The 22,086-nt window shown below is 44.1% G+C and overlaps 1 protein-coding gene across 1 annotated transcript in view; it reads left to right on the forward strand.

The window, feature by feature from the left end:
* The window catches only part of LOC137519358 (sodium-dependent neutral amino acid transporter B(0)AT3-like), a 210,127-nt gene that overhangs the window by 119,258 nt on the left and 68,783 nt on the right, over positions 1-22,086 (forward strand). The window contains exon 6 of the mRNA XM_068238310.1: positions 20,108-20,245. Coding sequence (XP_068094411.1) covers positions 20,108-20,245 — 138 coding nt within the window. The remainder of the gene's footprint in view (positions 1-20,107; positions 20,246-22,086) is intronic.

Genomic DNA, 22,086 nt, shown 5'->3' on the forward strand with positions numbered 1-22,086 from the left:
CCCATAGGGGGCAGATAGTCCATCTGCACAGCAACAATTTTCCTGGGTTAACACTGTATACGATTTTCTTGCTATCAGAGTACTCTTAATAGAGAAAAGGTCAATCTTACCACCTCCGTTGCAGCGAATTCCAGTGGGTACCCACTTTGATAACTGTGCTATGCAGAGTCCATACACACGTGGAGAGTACTTCCAGCATTCAAGTTGTATCTGGATCAATACTGCCTCAGTTTGGGGCCAGCCCTCAGTTTTATCCATCGAGGTTAGTGCAGTTTCACCACAAGTAGTGACCCCTTCCGGATGTCACATCTGGCTCTGTCTGTACTGTTGTGCAGGTCCAGTACCTGCTAGTCTCTCACGTGTCTCACAGGCAGCAATGGCGGCACCCCATAGGAGCAGCACTTTCAGGATGCCAGGAGTAGTTGCGTTCTACCAAACAACGTGGGCTTGATGTCACCATGACACCAGTGAGCTATAGATGCCCAGTATATAGGTAGCCAGGTACATGTGGAGCCACTAGCAGCAGAGCGAGGCCCCCCCTTACAGTGAGGCCCCAAGTGGGGGAGTGCCTCGCTTCTATGCTGGCAGCGCCCCTGCTCCACAGTCAGAGCTGGGACAAGGTCCTCCAGCACCCAAGGCCAGGACATCAAAGTGCACCCCTTCATCCCTGTCACCCCAGCCGTTACACACTAATTGCTATTAGACTAAAAGGCGCCCCAGGGCCCCCAACACCTCAATCCCTAGTTATCTGGCTTGCAGTCACTGCCATTTATCCCCTTTTCTTTTTTCTCTCTACTTCAAACACAATATGGGATTGATAGCCGAGTGAGTTTTGCGCCCCCTCCTACGCTGCGCCCCGAGGCTGAAGCCTCTCTCACCTCTGCCTCGGCCCAGCCCTGTCCACAGTGCAGGGATGTTGGTGCTGTGTTTCTTACTATGTACCTGCCGAGCAGGGCTGATAAAATTGAAGTCCTTCATATACACATATGGACAAGCACCATCAACAATTAAATAATACTTGAAATGATGTGAGTGGGATGTGCTAATTGGGCAAAAATGAATGACCATAAGCACCTGAGAAAAAGTACCCAATACAAACAGCACCAACCCTCTCAAGATAATGTTCAAAAATACAAAACTTTATTTGGTAACATAGCAACCATATGATTAAAAACAATAATAAAATTCACCAAGGGTGAAAATGGCGGAGTACAGAATTAAGTAATTTGAACATCCACAAATAAATGAATCATAGGTCCTCACAGTTAATCCCAAGAGTATTAAATAAATAAGTATTCCATAAATGAATAAATCAGTAAGTCAAACATGCTCTCAATTTAACTTGTTATATAACCATATATAAGGTGCAATTCATAGATACCTGACAGAAAAGTGCTATATAGTGCAATTAAGTCATCAAGGACAATTTAAATCAGTCTCATATAAGACCAGTAATCATACCGTGTGAGACCACACTAAAGTGCAAAAAAGAACTGTGCATAGAAAGGTAATTATGTATGTCACAAGGAGGCACAGCAAGGATGACGAGGTAACCAGAGTTAGAATACTAAAAAAGTGCAGCAACCACTGTATTGGCAATTGTGAATGAGGAGGACTGGAAGTATATGACACTCCGTGCAAAGGAAAAAATAGAAAGGTTGCCAGAGTAGAGGCAGATGACTTACATGAGGGAGAGAGAGGAGGACGCCTATGTACAACGCCGTACGCCTGAATGCATCGCGCGGGCTCTACCCGCTTCAGAAGGAGGCAATTTGCTAATTGCGTGTGAACACTATTTAAACCCCGCCAACCCAATTGAGTAGATGGAGGAACGCCCATGGACAAGACGCAGCCGCGTCATTGCGTAATGAACGTCGGGTTGTCATAGCAACCCGACGCTAAAACGCCGTCCTGATACGGAGGCCCCCAGAGGGAAAAAAAAAGGAGGGGAGACCCTATTTTGCGCATGCGCCCTTGTTATCTCCCCTCCTTTTTTTCCCTCTGGGGGCCTCCGTTTCAGGACGGCATTTTGGCATCGGGTTGCTATGACAACCCGACGTTCATTACGCAATGACTCGGCCGCGTCTTGTCCATGGGCGTTCCTCCATCTACTCAATTTGGTTGGCGGGGTTTAAATAGCGTTTTCACGCAATTAGCAAATTGCCTCCTTCTGAAGCGGGTACAGCCCGCGCGATGCATTCAGGTGTACGGCGTTGTACATAGGCGTCCTCCTCTCTCTCCCTCATGTAAGTCATCTGCTTCTACTCTGGTAACCTTTCTATTTTTTCCTTTGCACGGAGTGTCATATACTGCCAGTCCTCCTCATTCACAATTGCCAATACAGTGGTTGCTGCACTTTTTTAGTATTCTAACTCTGGTTACCTCGTCATCCTTGCTGTGCCTCCTTGTGACATACATAATTACCTTTCTATGCACAGTTCTTTTTTGCACTTTAGTGTGGTCTCACACGGTATGATTACTGGTCTTATATGAGACTGATTTAATTGTCCTTGATGACTTAATTGCACTATATAGCACTTTTCTGTCAGGTATCTATGAATTGCACCTTATATATGGTTATATAACAAGTTAAATTGAGAGCATGTTTGACTTACTGATTTATTCATTTATGGAATACTTATTTATTTAATACCCTTGGGATTAACTGTGAGGACCTATGATTCATTTATTTGTGGATGTTCAAATTACTTAATTCTGTACTCTGCCATTTTCACCCTTGGCGAATTTTATTATTGTTTTTAATCATATGGTTGCTATGTTACCAAATAAAGTTTTGTATTTTAGAACATTATCTTGAGAGGGTTGGTGCTGTTTGTATTGGGTACTTTTTCTCAGGTGCTTATGAAAATTGAAGTCCTGGTAAGATATTTCCTCCTGCTTCTTGCTCCATTTCCCCCCAGTCTGTCTATCCTGTTCTAACACTCTGCCTCTTTGTTTTCCTCTATCCTATCCCCCCATGTCTAATTGCAAACATTATTACTTTACTGTATATAGCACTCATGGCTCCCCCATTTCTTTACAGAATACACAATTATGTTACCCACTGTACCTCAGAGGAAGTCATAGTTTAATCCCTACCATAGTCATTGCATGATATCCTACCAGGGCCGCCTTCAGAAATGTATGCCCCCCCCCCCCCCCCCAATAACAGAAACATGATGTTAGTGCTGCATGAATACATAATAATTATATGGTAGGTCATTTAACAATGACTATAGTAGAGATTAGATTGTGAGATCCTCTGAGGACATATGTACTCTGTAAAGTGCTGCAGAAGATGTCAGTGCTATATAAAGACATACAGTAATAATATGGTAGGACATTAGGCTACGACTATGGCAGGGATTAGATTTTGGGCTCTTCTGAGGACAGTCAGTGACATGACTATGTACTCTGTAGAGTACTGCAGAATGTTAGTGCTATATACTGTAAATACATAATAATAATATGGTAGGACATTAGACAATGACTATGGTCAGCGGCGGCTCCAGCTTCAGATTTTTAGGGGGGGCTCAAAAGGGGCACAATGGCTGGCAGGCGAGGTTCACAGGGGCCTGGGGGGTGAGCTTCAAAGGATCAGATCACACTGCCCCTTTGATGTGAATACTGGGATGGAAGGGTAGGCAATTTCCTTACCTTGCTGGGGTGGGAAGCCTGACTCCTATCATCCCTCCCTCACCAGTCACATTTCACAGTACAGCAAAAGTCACATGAGCTGTTAAAAGGGTCAAATTCAATTACTATTTTTAGAAATATATGTTGCTTAGCTGCAAGATGTGTTTTGTTTGTGTGTTGCTGGGTTTGGAAGGGGAATTGCCAATGAAATTACCAATTTTGCAACCCTGCCTTAAAATGACAAAAAGGACGAATCTGCAGACTGAGGACTGATTAATTACAGCCTTGTGGGGAAGCCCTAAGTGTAATCTTACGTGCCCCAATCAATGTGCTTGATTCACTAAACCATGATAAGTCCTATCACAGCGGGCACGCGGCGGGCGGATGAGTGGTGACAGACCTAGCCCATTTTTAAACGGGCTAAGGTCACTAGTAACTAGTAATATTCAAACAGGCTGTTGTGGCAGCACTATCTCAGCCCACCTTGTACAGAGACCAGAGGGTCTGAGTGAATAGTGTAGATAGACCGTGTGTACAGATCCATCTATGAAGTAGCTTCGGACAATGCAGCCTATGATGAAAGTGAATGAAACACACTCACTTGATACACTCAGTGCCTCCTCTACTCACGCAGCTACTCTTGCAGCTTGGATCTTCCAGGTCTGCTCTGATCAGCCGCTCTGCCTACAAGAGAGAGAAAGGAGGAAGAGGATGACAGCTGCTCTGCTGCCTCAAGATCCAAACTCAAATGCTAAATATCGGAATTCACTTCTCTGTACTGCTCTATAATCTGACCTGTTGCTCAAATATCAGAAGAACAATTGCATACATCCAGCTTGGAATTCAGCTCTGACTGAAAAAAAAAATGCTGGATACAGGGAGGAGAAAAAAAACTATTTTGGTGCATGAGTGTGGAATTCCTAATCTCCAAAGCTGAGAGAGTTATGGTAGCCATACATCTAGTGATGATGAACAGATTCAACCAAGAGAAAAATCCCTCTCTAATCAAATCTGATTAAAGAGAGATCTGTCAGCCATCCATATACCACAGGTCAATCCTCTGTTGATTTCATGGTGAAATCAATCTGGAATTGGCCTTGTGATGCCACATCCACCGGATCACCAGCCCAATGCTGTCCCCTAATGTCCAAAGTGCCCCTCCTCCCCATGCTCAGTGCAGCATTCATTACCTTCCTGGGGCCACCGCTGGCTTTAGGCTTTGTCCTCCTTACATGCCACTCCTCCAAGTCCTGGCCTGAGTCTGGCAGAGAGGGGGTTAGTTGTCTCACCTACATGAACTGCATAATTTGCATGAGAGGCTGCATCTCTCAGTACGCAGTGGACTGTGTGTGGCGCAAGGAGGCTCCTGAGGAGCTGTGAAGCAGAGACACTGCTGGAATGCTAGAGAAAGTTGGAGTACCAGGTAGTTCAGGAGAAGCCTGGATAGGTGAGTGATCCAGGACTGCCATAAGGCCCATGGCAGGGTGTTACTAAAAAGCCAGTGTGGCTGCAGAGGGCAAGGGGCCCGAGCTAGTGTCGGTACAGATGCAGAAGGCTGTATATCTGCTGTGTGACTACAACCCAGTTGAATGCCCAGTGTTTTTTATTTTAACCCTAAAAAGACTCACTGGCTGATATGTTGTGACCCTTCTGTGCTTTGATCTCTTCTAGCCAATATGAGCTAAACATCTCAACTTCCCCCAGAATATCACAAGGGAGGGAGTTATGAAGCTGGTTGCTTAGAGTAGAGGCAGCATAACCCATTTGAGCTTATGGTTGTGTTGCTGGCTGGTTTCGCAGCATTAACGGGGAGGAAGAGCTAGATCACGGACTTCATCCATTAAGTCTTGGTTTTGCAGGGCCATGTTGCATGGGGTGGACCAGTGATGGATCTGGACTGGTGTGCCAAGCTTTCAGCCTAACAAGTTATGTCAAAGCCAGGGTTCTATCCCTAGAAGATTCCTGGCTGATTGGTGGGTTATGAACTAAGGACTGTAAGGAATGTAAATGATGCAGCCGCTATAGTAGATCCTGTGACATGTATGCAGTTCAAAGACGGCTACTTAATCCTGCATAATCAAATTTCAGGCAGAAAAGTAGATCAATCGGCACCACCAAGTTATAAATAAAGCTCTTTTATTGAAGACAGCAGTGACAGACGTTGTTTCGGGCTAGCAAGCCCTTTACCAAACTGCTCAACCAGTGAAAAAAACACTACCACCATATGTAGGCACCCACTCAGTGGGTGGGGACACAGACGGACCTGATGGGGAACTTCAGACTAAAAACAACATGTGGAACTCACCATAAGCGGAGCGATCCGCTGAACGCCAGGGTCACACCTCCTTGTGCGCTGTCTCGCTTCTCTAGGCCAATCAGAGCAGTAGAAAGCCGCTGGCCAATCACGAGCGTGACCCAGCGCCGCCCAGCATGACATCACGCCCGCCCTCCGTGTGCTCGCGCTGGAACCAATCATAGGCAGTACCCTGCGTGTGGGAAGGTGTGCGGCGTCATGGTAATGCTGCACCGCTCATGTAAACAAAGTAGCATGCAGATAGTCATAACAGTATAAAATAATAGCTATAAAAATTACTATACAAACAAACATATTATGAATATTACTACATGACACACGCTAACACGAAAAAAGCATACTACTTACAAGTCACCCAGCTGATCCATCCAGTGCCCCAGATAAAAACAAAAGAGCACCTAAAAAGATATAATGCAATACATAAATACAGATGTTAGGAGACCCCCGTAGTAAAACATCCCCCCATCACTCACACAACCTGAGATCGTATTCCTTATTCAAGCCTCCCAGACCCATAGTACCTAGTCTTCTTATCCAATATGCCTCCTTGCGTAACAGTTCTTTATCACAACGCCCTCCCCTAAAAGTAGCAGAAACCCCATCTATTACAGTAACCCTCAATTGGGAAACTGAATGTCGAAAATTATGAAAGTGTTCTACCACCGTTAAATTACACTGGGGGTTATGTATATTAGATTTATGCGATGATATGTGGTCTTTTAGATGTTTAGTCGTCTTGCCAATGTATGATAAACCACAGGGGCATTTTAGCATATAAACGACGTATGAGGAATCGCAACTATATGTTCCATTGATTTGCATCGGAGTACACAGGGATGGGTGCGAGAACGTCTTGCCTCTGATGACATTATTACACATATGACAGCAGAGGCACGGATACATACCCCGCCGGCCTTCGTTCAAATGTATCGGATTGCCTGCCGTGATTTTATCGCGTATAGTCGGGGCTCGTTTAAATGACATAAGAGGAGGGTACCTAAACTCCGGTATCGAAGGCAACCCATCTCTTAAAATATGCCAATGTTTGCGGATACTATGTGTAATAGCCTCACTGCAAACATTGTATGTGGAGACAAAAGGTAATCTCACACCCATACCCCCTGCACTCCTTCTGGTTCTAGGTCTAAAACAACGATCAGGATAAGCACGCGCCTTAAATTTGTCCACCATCTTGCATCCTCATGCCTCACAGGTAGATCAATCGCTGACAATTCTAGCTACATGAGACAATTGGCTATGAGGTATACTCTCCTTGGTGCCCATGGGGTGAAAGCTACCAAAATGAAGCACGGAATTACGATCTGTGCCTTTCACATGTAGATATGTCAACACACCAGAGTCACCAAGGGAGACCATTAGGTCCAAAAATTGGACCTTTGTCTTGTCAGCATGGATAGTGAGACACACGTATGGACAGGAATTGTGGAGCTGTGTCACAAACTCCTGCAAGCTGCTTTGTGGCCCCCTCCATACGCAAAAGATGTCATCGATAAAACGCCACCAGCACAAAGCGTGGTGGTGGAATAGTGAATTAGTGCACACAAAGGCTTCTTCATAAAGCCCCATGTACAGATTTGCGTAGGAGGGGGCCACATTAGAGCCCATAGCAGTGCCTCACTTTTGCATATAAAATGCACCTGCAAAAGGAAAGTAGTTAAACTTTAACACAATTTCCAACAATCTGATAGCAAACCTACGCTGTTCCAATGTAAGATCGGCATCCATCATGAGATACCAGTCAACTGCCTCTACACCCCCATCATGTGGGATGGAGGTGTAGAGGCTTTCAACATCCATGGTAACAAGGAACACATCACCCTCTAGACTAAGCTCCTTAAGTTTGTCTAAAAACATGGATGTATCCCATAGGTACGAAGGTAAAGCTTGCACCAGTGGTTGGAGAAGGCCATCGAGGAATTTGCCCACAGGGACAAAAATAGAACCTACCCCTGCCACTATCGGCCTCCCCGGTGGCCTCTTGTAACAATATGTGTCAGCAAGTAACAGAGTTCTGATTATGAGGTGATCTGCAGAATCACCAATAATACAAGTATACCAGAAAGCTGAGCAAGTATAGTGCTTGGTGCAACAGTAGTACTGATAGGTTTAGCTATACCTCAACAGAGGAGCTGGTGAGCTCTAACAGTACAGAGCCTCTCACCAGAGGCAAGGTAAGAGTAGGCCCTCTGGTGAGAGTAGAGTAGTCAGACTAACCGAGTAGGCAACAGACAGACAGATACAGTACCAAATCAGAAGGCAAAGGCAGGAAGGTATAAACAGGCAGAGTCAGCAACGAGATCAGATGGGCAGAAGTACAGAATCACAGAACAGAGGAGTGGTCAGAACGAGCAAGAGTCATACACAGATAATAAACAGTATATCAGTTATACTTATAGCTATCAACAATCCTATCTCTGTGTGAAATCCCCGGTTTCCTCCCGGATCAAAGCACACCGGATCTAACTATGGTCTGAGCGCTAACACGAAGTATTCGCAACAGCAGACAAGTTGCAAGTGACACAGCGAGGCTTAAGAAGCGGAGGAGACTCCTTCGGCACGCCCCCCTCTGATCAGCCAATGAGGAGCGGCGGACTACTCCTCTGACGTCAGCCGACCGACCGGTCAGCTGACGCCCCCTCCTTCCTGCATAAAGGTCCTTTCTGTGTGCGCGCGCACGCGACAATGTGACCCTATGTGCTGCTGACAAACCCGTCCTCGGCATGCTAGACGCCCGAGGCACGGATATATCACTAGGCAGGGAGATGGAGGCCGCTGCGGTGGTATCGCTGTTCACCGCAGCTGCCTCTTCTATGTTTGTTACACCTCTCCAACCATTTGTGTATTTTGGGCAATATGTACAAATACAGAGTACTAGGAAAGTCAACCCTAAGGTACCTAAATAAACCCTCATCGATGACACCAGAATGTAATGCAGAGTTTAATATTTCATCAATTTTAGAACGTATCAAGAGCACAGGGTCATAGCTGATAGGTTCATACACCTCAGTGTCAGCCAATTGGTGTAACAATTCGGCATCATATATAGTAGCGTCCATCACCACCACACCCCCGCCTTTATCCGCTGGGCGGACCGTGATGGCAGCGTTCCTTTGTAATGTGCCCAATGCCTTCCTCTGGGTCAGACTCAAATTACACTGGACTCTATAAGAACCATGGTGAAAATCAGCTTCCAATTTGTGGAGATCTTCCTGTACCCTACTAATATCAAGTATCAATTATAGGGTGACTAGGAGGTATGAAGTAACTCCGATTTCTTAAACCCAAAGTTCTCAACTCAAAGCGTCCATCCACTGGTGCTGTTCTGTTGGCAAACTGTGGTAAGGTAGTAAAAAATTGTTTGAGTTTCAAAGACCTAAAAAAATCTGTATAATTCCTGATCCAAATAAAAAAAAAAAATTAGGAAAATATGTCGGGCAGTATGATAAGCCAAGTTCCAGAACCTCAGTTTCTTCCAGAGTCAGGGGATACAAAGAGATGTTAACGACCAGAGAATTCCTTATTTCCTGAGTCTCAGGTCAGGTAACAGACTGTGATACTACTGCAAAGCCTATGGACTGTCATCTCCCTGCAATATCTGCAGACTGTAATACTTTTGTAAAGTTTATGGATTGCCCTTTACCTACAAAGCCTGCACACTGTGATATTTTTGCAAAGCTTATGAACTATAATCATCCTGCAAAACTTATGGACCATAATTCTCATGCCATGCCTGCAGACTGTAATATTTTTGCAAAGCATATGAACTCCCAGCCAGTGTCAGAACCTGCAGACTCCCAACCAGTGTCAGAACCTGCAGACTCCCAGCCAGTGTCAGAACCTGCAGACTCCCAGCCAGTGTCAGAACCTGCAGACTCCCAGCCAGTGTCAGAACCTGCAGACTCCCAGCCAGTGTCAGAACCTGCAGACTCCCAGCCAGTGTCAGAACCTGCAGACTCCCAGCCAGTGTCAGAACCTGCAGACTCCCAGCCAGTGTCAGAACCTGCAGACTCCCAGCCAGTGTCAGAACCTGCAGACTCCCAGCCAGTGTCAGAACCTGCAGACTCCCAGCCAGTGTCAGAACCTGCAGACTCCCAGCCATTTGCACAGCATTCCGATTTCCAGCCTCCAGCACAGTATGCAGCTTTGCAGCTTCCAGCACAGTATGCAGCTTTGCAGTCTCCAGTACAGTTTGCCGCTTTACAGTCTCCAAAGACTGTGTCATCTGCCATATCTCTACAGCCTCCAAAGACTTTGTCATTTGCCATACTTGTACAGCCTCTACAGCCTTCATCATTTGCCATACTTGTAAAGCCTCTACAGCCTTCATCATTTGCCATACCTGTACAGTCTTTACGGCTTTATCTGCCATTCCTGCCCAGCTTCCACAGGCTTCATCTGCCATACCTCTACAGTCTTCAAAGACTTTTTCATCTGCCATTTTTGCCCAGCCGCCACAGACTCTTGTTGCCTCTGCCCAGCTTTCACAGACTACTGTTCCTTATGCTTGGGTTCACTAACAGACTCCTGTCAAGCTCCTGAGATCTCCTGACTCTCCAATTCAGGCTCAGCATCTGCCATCCCACCACATGGAATCTCCTGTGATTAAGGTAGCTGGGGTCTCTCTGGTTCTTCTAGAGTTCATGTCCTCTGGGGTTTCTGTTCCCTCCATGGGAGAAAGGCCATTCCTGCTACCTGCTCTATCAGCTATGCCAGGTGAATTCTCAGTTTTGACCCAGATCCTCTTGGTTTGCCTGAGAGCTAATGTCTTAAGAAATGTCCCAGAGACCTGTAGTTTGTGCTGCCATGTTAACCTCAGAGTTTTTAACCCCCTAAAGGGGAGGGGACCCTGTTTCAGGTTTCTCTCTCTTCTGGGAAGAGTTACTTTGCCCTTAGGCACTGGTAAAGACTCATATGGGGTTGCTGATGCTTTTGGCACTCAAAAGGTTGAGTATGCAGTTCACTGTGGTTCAGGTCAAGGGACTACGCTCCTTATTAAAGTTTACAGTCATTTGCTCCTTTGTGCAACCTCTGTTTCTGGTGTCCTGGTTTCCTGTTTGGCTGCTGAAAGGTTCGAACTGCAGAATGGCTCAGAGGACCCTGGAGGTGGGATTTCATGTTTGAACCTGAGCTGCCCTGGTGTTGAATTGTCTCTTTTGGAACTCTGGGATGATTGGTTTCTTGGAGAGTTAACCGCTGTGTAAGGGGGTGGGGGGGTAATATTAGCAAACCTTGAAATTCCATGTCCTACCTATGGATGGCATCTTGGACTATCTGGCATATCCACTACTCACCACCAGATGTCCTCAGTAGGACTTTCTCTGCAATTATGCAGACAGCTGCAGTGAGCCTATTTGAAGACTCCACCCTGCTACAGACTTTGCCAGAGCTTCAGTTCCATAAGCCTCTGTTTGCTGCTAGCTGCCTGAACTCCTGGTCCCATTGCCTGTTCCTGATTTCCTGGTCTGACCTCTTACCTGTTTATTTACCTTGTCCCTGGATTCTGTTTTTGTACTGTATTGCTCTCCTGGTTTGTGATTTTGTGCTTGTCTTGACTTTCCCTTGATAACGATTTGGGACTGCATTCTCGGATCTGTATATAGTCCTGTCACTGATAGTATTTAGCCTGTGTGGTGTGTATGTGGAATAATTATTCACTGTTGTATATATTTTTGCACTTACTGAATAAACACCATTGTTTGATACTTGCTGTCTCATCTTCTGTATGTGCTGTACAGAGTGGTCACCAGCTCTGCTGTCTGTGAGGTTTATAACAGAGTACATAAAGTTAGGTTAGAATCCGGACAGGAATCTACTGACCCGACACTGATTTATAAAACCTTCCATTGATTCTATCATAAGCTTTATAATCCCTCACAAATGGCTTCAAAGGAGGAGGCTTCCTCCTTTTTGTCTCAAATTTCCCTTCCCTACCTAACTGATAACTCTAGGAAAACTCTTAGGCTACTTTCACACCAAGACGTTGCGTTTTAGGGGACGTTAAGGTCGCATAACGTGCCCCTAACGCAACGTGTGGTGGTGTTGAAGTTGGATGTCAGATTGAGCCGCGTTATGCAGCTCTCAAAGCAGCCGCTCCAGGACAGTGATGGGAAGTCCGGATTTTTTTAAGGATTCGGATCATTCGAATCAGATCATTGAAAAGATCCGGTTCTTTGAACCGAATCATTTGAATCATTTTACTAGGGAAGCAGACTGGGTGAAATGACTAGCAGGACAGGACTTTCCCTGCACTGTACATTCTGTATGTTCCTGTTTCTTCCAGACAGACATCCACTGTGAACCGAATCTTTAATTTTAATGACCCGGATGATTCGACTCACAAAAAAGATCCGGATCAAATGAACGATTCGTTCATGATCCGGACAACACTACGAGTCCCACCACGAGTCACCACAGTGCAGTAAATATTAATTAACCATGTGGCTAGTCACTGAGCATGTGCAAGCAATCTAACGCAGCTAAAGCCCAGTATAACGCACAGCATGCTGCACTTTCATTCATCGTGTAGCGTTACAATGTAACGCAACGTGTGCACTGTGAACAGCACATTGATTTTACAGTGCTGTGAGTTAGGCTTCGTTACTGGCTGCTGTAACATGGGACTTTAACGTCCCACTGTGAAACCAGCCTCAAGGCTGCAATTTCTGAGGAGGAGATCCTGAAAGCTATTAAGACTAAAAATGGAAAGGCTCCTGGGCCAGATGGCCTTTCTAGCCTCTATTATAAAAAGTTTAAGTATATACTAGTCCCTTTTTTGAAGAGACTGTATGGCTTGATTATGAAAGGGCACCATATTCTTCCTGAATTTTTAGCTGCGCAAATCGCCGTCATACCTAAAGAGGGACAAGATTTGCTCTCTCCTAAAAATTATCGCCCAATATCCCTCTTGTAACAATTGGTATCTCTGCACTCTATCTATTGTGTGTGCTAGCACACACAATATCCCTCTTGAATATCGATTACAAGCTGCTTACATCTATCCTGGCCTCTAGGTTACACCTTTTCTTGACAGATATGGTCCATAGGGATCAAGTGGGCTTTGTGCCAACTCGTCAGGCAACAGACAACATTCGTAGACCTATAGACATTATCTCTCACGCTAAGCTCCACTCTAATGAAATTGGCTGTATTGGCCTTAGACATTGAAAAGGCCTTTGACAGTCTACAATGGCCCTATATGATGGCTACTTTGGAAAAATGTGGGATAAAAGGTGACTTTTTATCGGCCATACAGTAGAGGTTCTTTACTCTAATCCCTCTGCTACTTTAAAAATACCTTCTCCAACCCAGATCCCAATTAGTATTACTAGGGGAACAAGGCAGGGATGCCCACTTTCCCCAGCCTTGTTTGCATTGGCAATAGAACCCTTTGCCATCATGATCTGGAAATCTGTTGAAATTAGGGGTTATATGGTGGGTAAAGGGAATTAAAATCATCACTTTTTGCTGATGATTTGGCCTTGACAATTACTAAACCTGTCTTCTCTTCCCCCACTGTTTAACCTTATGGCACATTTTTGTAGGGTTTTTGGATTATGCTTGAATCGTTCTAAATCTGAGTTCCTCTGCTGTAATTACTCTGAACCCCAGGATAAAAATCTGGCCACTAGGTTTAATTTACAATACCGCCAGCAATATATAAAATACTTAGGTGTGAAGATTACTAGCTCCTACTCTAAGCTCTTTAAATATAATGACAACACTATGATTTCTACTTTGCAGGGTTTGTTGAAAGCATGACATCAGTATTCAATATCTTGGCTGGGGAGAATCAATTCGGTTCGCATGACCTTATTACCGAAAAATTTGTATCTCTTTAGGACATTACCCCTGATGGTTAAGAAAAATGATCTACATAGACTTCAACGTGCTATCTTTAATTTTGTATGGGCTGGTAAAAGATCTCGAGTTTTGCGATCCAATATGTATCAGCCTAGGGCTAAGGGGTGCCTTTTGCTCCCGAATTTATTTGGGTATTTTAAAGCAGCCCAATTGGCTCAGATTACCTTTATGTTTGCGGGAGCAAAGGCTCCACTTTGGGTGGGACTAGAGGCTTCCCAATGCGGCCCCTATAAACTTCAGTCCTTGGTGTGGTCTTCACTCCCTGTAGCTTCTTTGCCTAAAATTACCTTACTTGCTACTCTAGAAATTTGGAAAAAGGTCTAGGGAATAGCTGAAGCTCTCTACTAGCCCCTCTTCATTAACTTCTATTTTGGGGAATGCTGATTTTCCCCCTGGGATTCTCCAAGATTTTTCATGGGCAGAGGGAAAAAACATGACAAGCCTGTCTGCATATTGGTCAGGCAATAGGCTACTTACCTGTCAGGAGGTACTGGCCAAAGGTGACCTCTCACCAAGACTTTCTTTTCAGATAACCCAAATTCTGCTTTTTTTTTTTTCTTTTTCTTTTTTTGTTCAATAGTACCCCGAGGATATTCTAATCATCGTACCTTTTTTGAGAATTGGGCCATTAATACACCTTTGGTAGGTGGAATCCTCTCCCAGCTTTATGCAACAATATTAGACTATAGCTCTTCGGGTATTGAGAAACTCAAAACATTTTGGGCCACAGAGCTTCAGGGTTCTCTGATTGAACTCGATGGACGTATGTCTTTTTTCAACCAAAATAACTATGTAACTATGTTTCCCTTGATCATGAGGACTGGCTTGAGTGTTTTTCTACCCTTATCAAAGGGAGCCTATATTTCTCCATGATAGAGACTAATGTAAAAATCATTCATAGGGCATACTCGACCCCCTCTAGATTTCATAAAGCTGATCTGAGCTTTTCCACACTTTGTTTTAGGGTTTGTGGAGGAGTGGGGACATTCTCTCAAATGTGGTGGACTTGCCCACTAGTTTTTCATTTCTGGAATAAGGTAACTTCAGTGATTCACAAAGTTACCTCCCTCTCGATCAGTTTGGATCCAGCAATACTTATACTAGGTCACAAGCCATCTAATTGTACTCATCAAACTCATAGAATGATTCAATGTATTGCTATGGGAGCTAAATCTTACCTGACTGCCAGATGGAAATCATCCTCCCTTTTCAATTGATCTTTTAATCAATAAGGTTCATCAAATAATGATATATGAGAGAATGTTAGCCATTTCTTTGAATACAGTAGATTGGATCATTTCCAAAAAACATGGGAATCTTGGATACAATATGCAGATAATTTGGGTGGGAACTATATTACTTATTTTAGTTAGATTACCTTGGCAGCAAATAATTTGTGGGGCATTCTCTGACTTTGTATATCTGGTCCACCAGTCCATTGTTTAGTCAATCTATCCCGTTAGATATTGTAGGATTAAAACCCGGAAGTTGCTCTTCAACTCTATATTATTTTCACGGCCTGATTTAGTTTTCTTTTCTTTTTTTTTATATAGCGTTTTAGGTAGAGCGGGAGATGGTGACAGCTAGGATCTTCCTGGCCTAGGTTGCCTCCCCACCTACATGTTTATTGTTGAATAATCTATGTTAACATGTTAAATATTTGTTGAGATAATAGCTCATAAATAGAATGTTATATCAGCATGCAACTAGCTTACCAAAGGAAGGTAAAACTCATAGTGCCTATCGTCCCTGATGCTGGGGTGACCTCAGATTGTATTTACTATAATTGAATGTCACATATATATTGGTTATTGGAAAAGCTTGTTGTTGGACATTGAGCATTTGTATAGCATCAATGTATATTGCTATTTTTATGCAAAGCTATTTAGAATGTTTGTATATTTTGCAATCTTTACTAAAACCGTTTGAAACTAAATGTGCTGAGTGCTCCCAGTCATTGCCCGTGGTAGCATAAGCTTTGGCTAGTTGCTGGGTGTGCACTCTGAATCCTGTGTTGATATTCTGGACTTTGACCTCGGCTTGTATTAGACTACTCTGTTGTACTTAACCTGTGCTTGATCCTTGGATTACCCTTTGCCTGCTGCCTGGACCGACCCTTGCTACGTTACTGGACTTCCCTTGCCTGCTGCCTGGACCGACCTCTGCTAAGTTACTGAATTACCATTGATTGCCTCCTGGACCAACCTTGGACTGTTTCTGGACATTCTCTGTAAGCCACTTGCATTGGACGATAAGTGTAGTCTAACTTCCTCATCAGTCAGTTTACAGTGTGCTTATGGTCTTGCATAAACTTGCATCATCTTGAACGTCTGCTCTTCCATTCACATAATCTTGCATGCAGACCCAAAGGAACTGTATCAGTTACATCAGTTACTACTTGTCAATACCCTGCATGCAAGTCTGCTGGAAATTTGTCAATCAAATTACCATTACTGTTGCATAGTTTTGCATGAAGAGATTCATATTTGGATTATGGTACTTGAACTGTGAACAGTATGTGATACTGCTGAACTGTGTTGATTTGCCTCAGTAGTGACCTCTGGTGGTACTCTGGCTTTCTGGCCTCAGCTGCTATACCTTGAACCTCCAAGGCCTGGGTGTAACCGAAGTCAGGTAGGTGTTATTTCCTCACCTCCCATTCAAGCGGGAACACGCCACATAGGGTGAAGAAGGTGGTGATAGATTGGAGCATAGCAGCTAAAAAGAAAGCAGGATATCTGCCAGGCATTTCAAAGACTTTTATTTCCCCTGTTTGTACAGTGGATTATATATAATCGTACCCAGTATGATTAACAACTTGTCGCTTGGGGTGTGTCTTTCTGTCCTCCCCTTCCCCCCCCCCCCCCCCTACATTTAAAAATGGTTTCTTAGCCATGGAAATGTCTGTTTGACATGAACATCAAATTAAATCACACATTTCAATGTAGCAGGCAACTGGATATGCATTTCATGAGTGTTGCTATGGATGAGCTTTTCATTTTCACAGAATTCTGGTGGAATTCGGTATGTGGAAACCAGAATTCCATGGAAATGCTGCATTATAGTAACTCAGAAATTTCAGGTCAAACACAAAACTCAAAAGTAATGGACCAATCAAAGACTGCAGAAGTTTCCATGGAAAGTTGATTTCTGTAGAAATTATAGGCCAGTCAGAGAATGGAGTATTTTAGGATTCCACTTTACTGACGTATTTATTTACTTTATTGAACCCCCCCCAATAAAAAAAAAACATTCTGTGCAAATCAGAAATTCTACAAAAATTGGGAGGACGAAAAATTGGGAAGATGGAAATTCGTTTGAATAGGAAATCAGCATTTCCAACCATCCCTCAGTGTTTTCTGCAACAACCTATGGTTTCCTGTTTTCCTTGAAAGCTATTTGCATTGGAGCAGATTTGCATTGGAGCAGTGTGAAAATGATGACTGAACATGAGCTGAGTGACTGCATTTGTGGTGTTATCAACAAGTAACACATTTTGAAGTGTTACTTTTATATTGTAAGCATTTTTGCAGATCACTTGCAAGTTGCAGTCTTGCAAGTTGTCTGCAAACATGCATACAATATAAAAAGAGCACTTTGTAAAAAAAAAAAAAAAAATAACTTCTTCCTAATGACTGTGTCACGCTGATGGGCGTGAATACTGTGGCTCCCCAGGACCACCTAACGCCGACTGACGTCAAGTCCTAGGGGAGTGTTTTGCTGGAGATCGCGCGCTCCGATGCACGCTCATCTCCGCTTGAATGACGGAGCTCCACTCATCAGTCTCCCAGCGGCGAACGCCGCTAGGAGACTGTTAGACAGCGAAACCGCTGTTTACTTACAATGTACAGCACTGCGATCTAAGGCAGCACTGTACTGGGGACAGCCTGTCACTCGGCTGTCCCCTTTGGAGGCACATGAGCAATCGACTGTCATAGGCTGATGCCTTTGACAGCCGATCGCTGTCATTGGCTAGCGGGGGGAGGGAGGGCCGGGTTAATATAAAAAAAAAAATAGTAAAATGTAATTAAAAATAAATAAACAAACATCCCTGTAGCAATCAGAGCCCACCAACAGAGAGCTCTGTTGGTTGGCAGAAAAGGGATGGGGAGGGGGGTCACTTGTGTGCTGAGTTGTAAGGCCCTGCAGCAAGCCCTTAAAGCTGCAGTGGCCTAGATTGCAACCCCGTCCCTGTACAGTGCTGTGGTAGATAGCAGCACTGTATAACACTAAAACCCGGCCGTTATAGTGTTGTACAGGGCTGCTCCGTCACTCAAGTCTGTGCGCGTGATCCACACTAATCCCCTTGCCCAGGACTTGACGCCAATCGGCGTTAGGCGGTCCTGGGGAGCCACTAGGCGGCCGCCTGCCTGGACCAAATTACATCTCTTTTCACAGTGTGTAGGATAGAGGAAACTCGGCAGAACAGCTGCAGCCTGTCTTATCATGTCTGTCTGCTATAATTCTTATTTCAGATGTCTGTCTGGATTAGATCACATCTCTTTTCACAGAGGTTGTAGGGTGGGAGAATGACATGTGGGAGGAGCTATGACATCAATTCTCCAGCATCCTTTGCACCTATGGTTTCTCATGGCTAACACGGTACAACACTTTACTGCTTCACCTATGGTTTCGGGAGACAAAAAAACACCTGGGCCCAATTTCACACTGGGGGTGGGGATTTCAAGACTTTATGTGGACAAATGTAGAAACGTAAAAAATTAGCTCTTTATTGATCAGTCATTAAAATGACAGCATGGTCAAAAAATAAGGCGTTGGCGGCGACAGCCCGCTGTTTTGAGCTGTTATAGCTCTTTCTCAAGCCGGTCAGCCCATAAAATGCTAGCAACAATGACCGCACACTTATATACTGGTCTATACATCAATTAGCCAATCATTTCAAAATCAGAAACACCAATCAGAGTGCAGGAACGTGTGCATGGACCTGATGGGGAACAAGCAGTGTGTGATGTCATCAGAACATACCTCCCAGTCAGCTGACCAAGGACAGCCCATAGCAGCATGGTGTAGAGACCTCCACATGCAAAAACAGGAAGTGCATTATAAACAAAAATCACATGCACCAATAGGAACAGGCTCCATCAGCCCACCCATCAAAATACAGCATGGTATACGCGTACAAATGTCCGCATAGTACGCGTCCCATAGACATGATATCAATGCATAACAGCCGCCACAACTCGCCATCCAAACGCATTATCAAAAGGATGCGTACAAAAAGACGCATGATGCGTAATATTGGACGCAAGATGGCCGCATACTGCTCATAATGCCAACGCAATAATGCTTACAAACCGACGTAAAAACGCTCTCTGGATGCATAACCGTAACGTGGATGCGTACAAAAAGACGCATGACGCGTGATTCTGAGGATACAGGAATCCAAGACATGGGCACACAACAGTTCCTTCCTATGGATGAGTGCTCCTCCAATTCCTGTTTTTGAAGACTTTATGTGGAATATGGTCCCTGGGGGCGAGAAATCACACTTTATTATATCTGATTTTATATATCTTGGCATTTTATCAGGTTTAAGGCAAACTGTCATTTATAATTTTAACGCTAGGTTAATGATCCAATCTTTTGTTGTCAAATCTTACCATTTCTATGTAATAAGGGACTACCTAAAGCAGGCGCCTTTCTTAAGCAGGGTTCCCTGGAACCCCAGGGTTCCTTGAGTACCCTGCAAGGGTTCCTTGGCATTTGCCCCCATCGTGTAGGAAGTATGATAGAGCACATTATAATTGGGGATACTGTAACAAAACGAGCACTAAATTGGGGGTCAGAATAATAATGAGCACATTCATATAAAGCACTAAATAGAAAGTATAATGAGTGGCAGTGTAATAGGGGGTCCTGAAATAAATAGCCAGCCTAAAAACCAATGCATCCTGCAAAATAAATGCAGGGGTTCCTTGAGATCCAAAAACTATTTACAGGGTTCCTCCAAGGTAAAGAGGTTGAGAAAGGCTGACCGAAGGTATCCAATCAATATATTCACTCAGTTTACCCTTCTACTACATAGATTTGGTAATATTGGTCAAAAAAGATTGGCTCATTAGTAGCACTGGCCACCGAGACAGAGATTTGCAGTCTACTTTGAAAAACTGTCTTACTATAAAACAACAAACTGTTGCAGGAAAATTCAGATGAGCAATGTTGTTGTTAGTATACGCATAGAGCTTAAAATACCTGAATACCTTCATTTGAAAATGTATTATTACTAATTATGTTAATTGGTCTTGTGTTTTGCAGGTATTGCCTCCTTGCTTGTTTCCTTTTTGGTGGGAATTTATTATAACACTATCATTGCATGGATTTTGTGGTATTTCTTCAATTCCTTTCAAAATCCACTTCCTTGGAGCTTTTGCCCAACAGGTTTCAATGATACAGGTAGTAATAATTTTTGTAGCGTCAACAAAGTATTTTATAAGTGATTCTGAATATTGCTTGTTTAAAGTAGCTTGTATCAATGAATCTGTTACACATTTTTTTTTTGAAGATACTGTCAATTTACAAATGTTTATCTAGTGTTAATAAGAAATGTGAAAACATATATCAAAGGGTTAATCAATATTTGAAATATTAGTTCACTAAAGAACATTATCTTACGAATGCACTGTGGCATAGTGGATAGCTCTCGGCGCTGGGTCCCTGGTTCAAATCCCAGTTGGAGCACTATCTGCATGGAGTGGGTCCAGTCAAAAATGGCGCATATGAAAAACGGCACACGGTGATGCCGCTGTTTTTTTGCTGCTTATTGTTATTTAACAAGCTATAAACGTTATTAAACATTATTTAACGTTTAGCTATAAAACGTTATCAGCCAGATGACAGAGGCTACAAATATAAATGCCAGAGTTCTGCCACTGTCACTGAAAGTACTTTCTTACCCTGTGCATGATGCTCCAGGCTGGTGGCTAGCTGGCAGTGCCCGCTGTCTAGTGGTGCTGGAAGTGGTCAGGCAGACGATCCCGTGTGGATGACCCAGCAACTGCTGCCTGTGTGGCATTCCGGCTCCTGCTGCTGCCCTCTCCTCCTGCCAGCATCATCCTCGCGCTGTGCCAACAATCCTCATCCCGGGATCTGCTTTTCCTAGATGGCAGAGGTGGCAGGGCTAATGTGTCCGCTCTCCACCCGTCCATTCCTCTCTCTTCCCTCCTGCTGCTTATTGTGAAACTTGAGAAGCCGCCACATATGAGGAAATTGTGTCAGTGAATGAGCCAGCAGCCATAAACATTGATATTGCTAAATAACGTTAAAGAGACTCTGTAACAAATTTTTCAGCCTTAGTTCTTCTATCCTATAAGTTCCTATGCCTGTTCTAATCTGCTCTGGCTTACTGCAGTCTTTCCTAACTGCACTGTCTCTGTAATAAATCAATGTATCTTTCCTGTGTCCTGTTTGTCGGGCTAAAGCTTGATTGTGTGGAATGTGCAGGGCTGCTTGTGATTGGTAGAAGCGATACACACCCTCTGCAGGCCCCCTGCATACTCTGAATGACTTACACACTATGCTTAGCTGAGCCTATTAGAAGCTGGTTAGTTTGTTTGTAAACACTGCCTAAAACTGTTAATTACAAGCCAGGATTGCAGCAGAGAGTGGCAGAAACAGCACAGAGGGGCACAGGAGAAAATAATGAATAGAATGGTATGCTTTTTATTGTAAGAATATTAGAGTACAGATTCTCTTTAAGGCTATGTTTTCAATGCAGCGCTATTTTTAAACATCGGCACTATGTTCCATTTTTCTCTGACCCCACGGAGTTTGTATAATCTCCCTGTCTTTGCATGGGTTACCTCTGGGCACACTGGTTTCCTCCCAAATCCCCAAAATATGCAGATAATGTAATTGGCTTCCCCCTAAAATTGTCCCTACAGGCATAGCCAGCCTTTGATATGAGCGACGGGAGCGGTCGCTCAGGGCGCCGGCTTCCAAGGGGGCGCCTCTAGCTGGTTGCCTATACTGAGGGCACCTACACCTGATTTCCTATACTGGGGGCACCTATACCTGACTTCCTATACTGGGGGCACCTATAGCTGGCTACCTTTACTGAGGGCTCCAACACCTGGCTACCTATACTGGAGGCACCTATGCCTGGCTACCTATGGCGGGATGGAGACCATCAACTGAATTCCTATACTGGGGGCACCTATGCTTGGCAACCTATATTGAGGGCACCTGCACAGCGGCTATAACGCGTGGTGCCAATTGTCAGTGCTGTGCTATCATTC

The sequence above is a fragment of the Hyperolius riggenbachi genome, chromosome 5 (genome assembly GCF_040937935.1).
Source record: "Hyperolius riggenbachi isolate aHypRig1 chromosome 5, aHypRig1.pri, whole genome shotgun sequence".
Lineage (NCBI taxonomy): Eukaryota > Metazoa > Chordata > Amphibia > Anura > Hyperoliidae > Hyperolius > Hyperolius riggenbachi.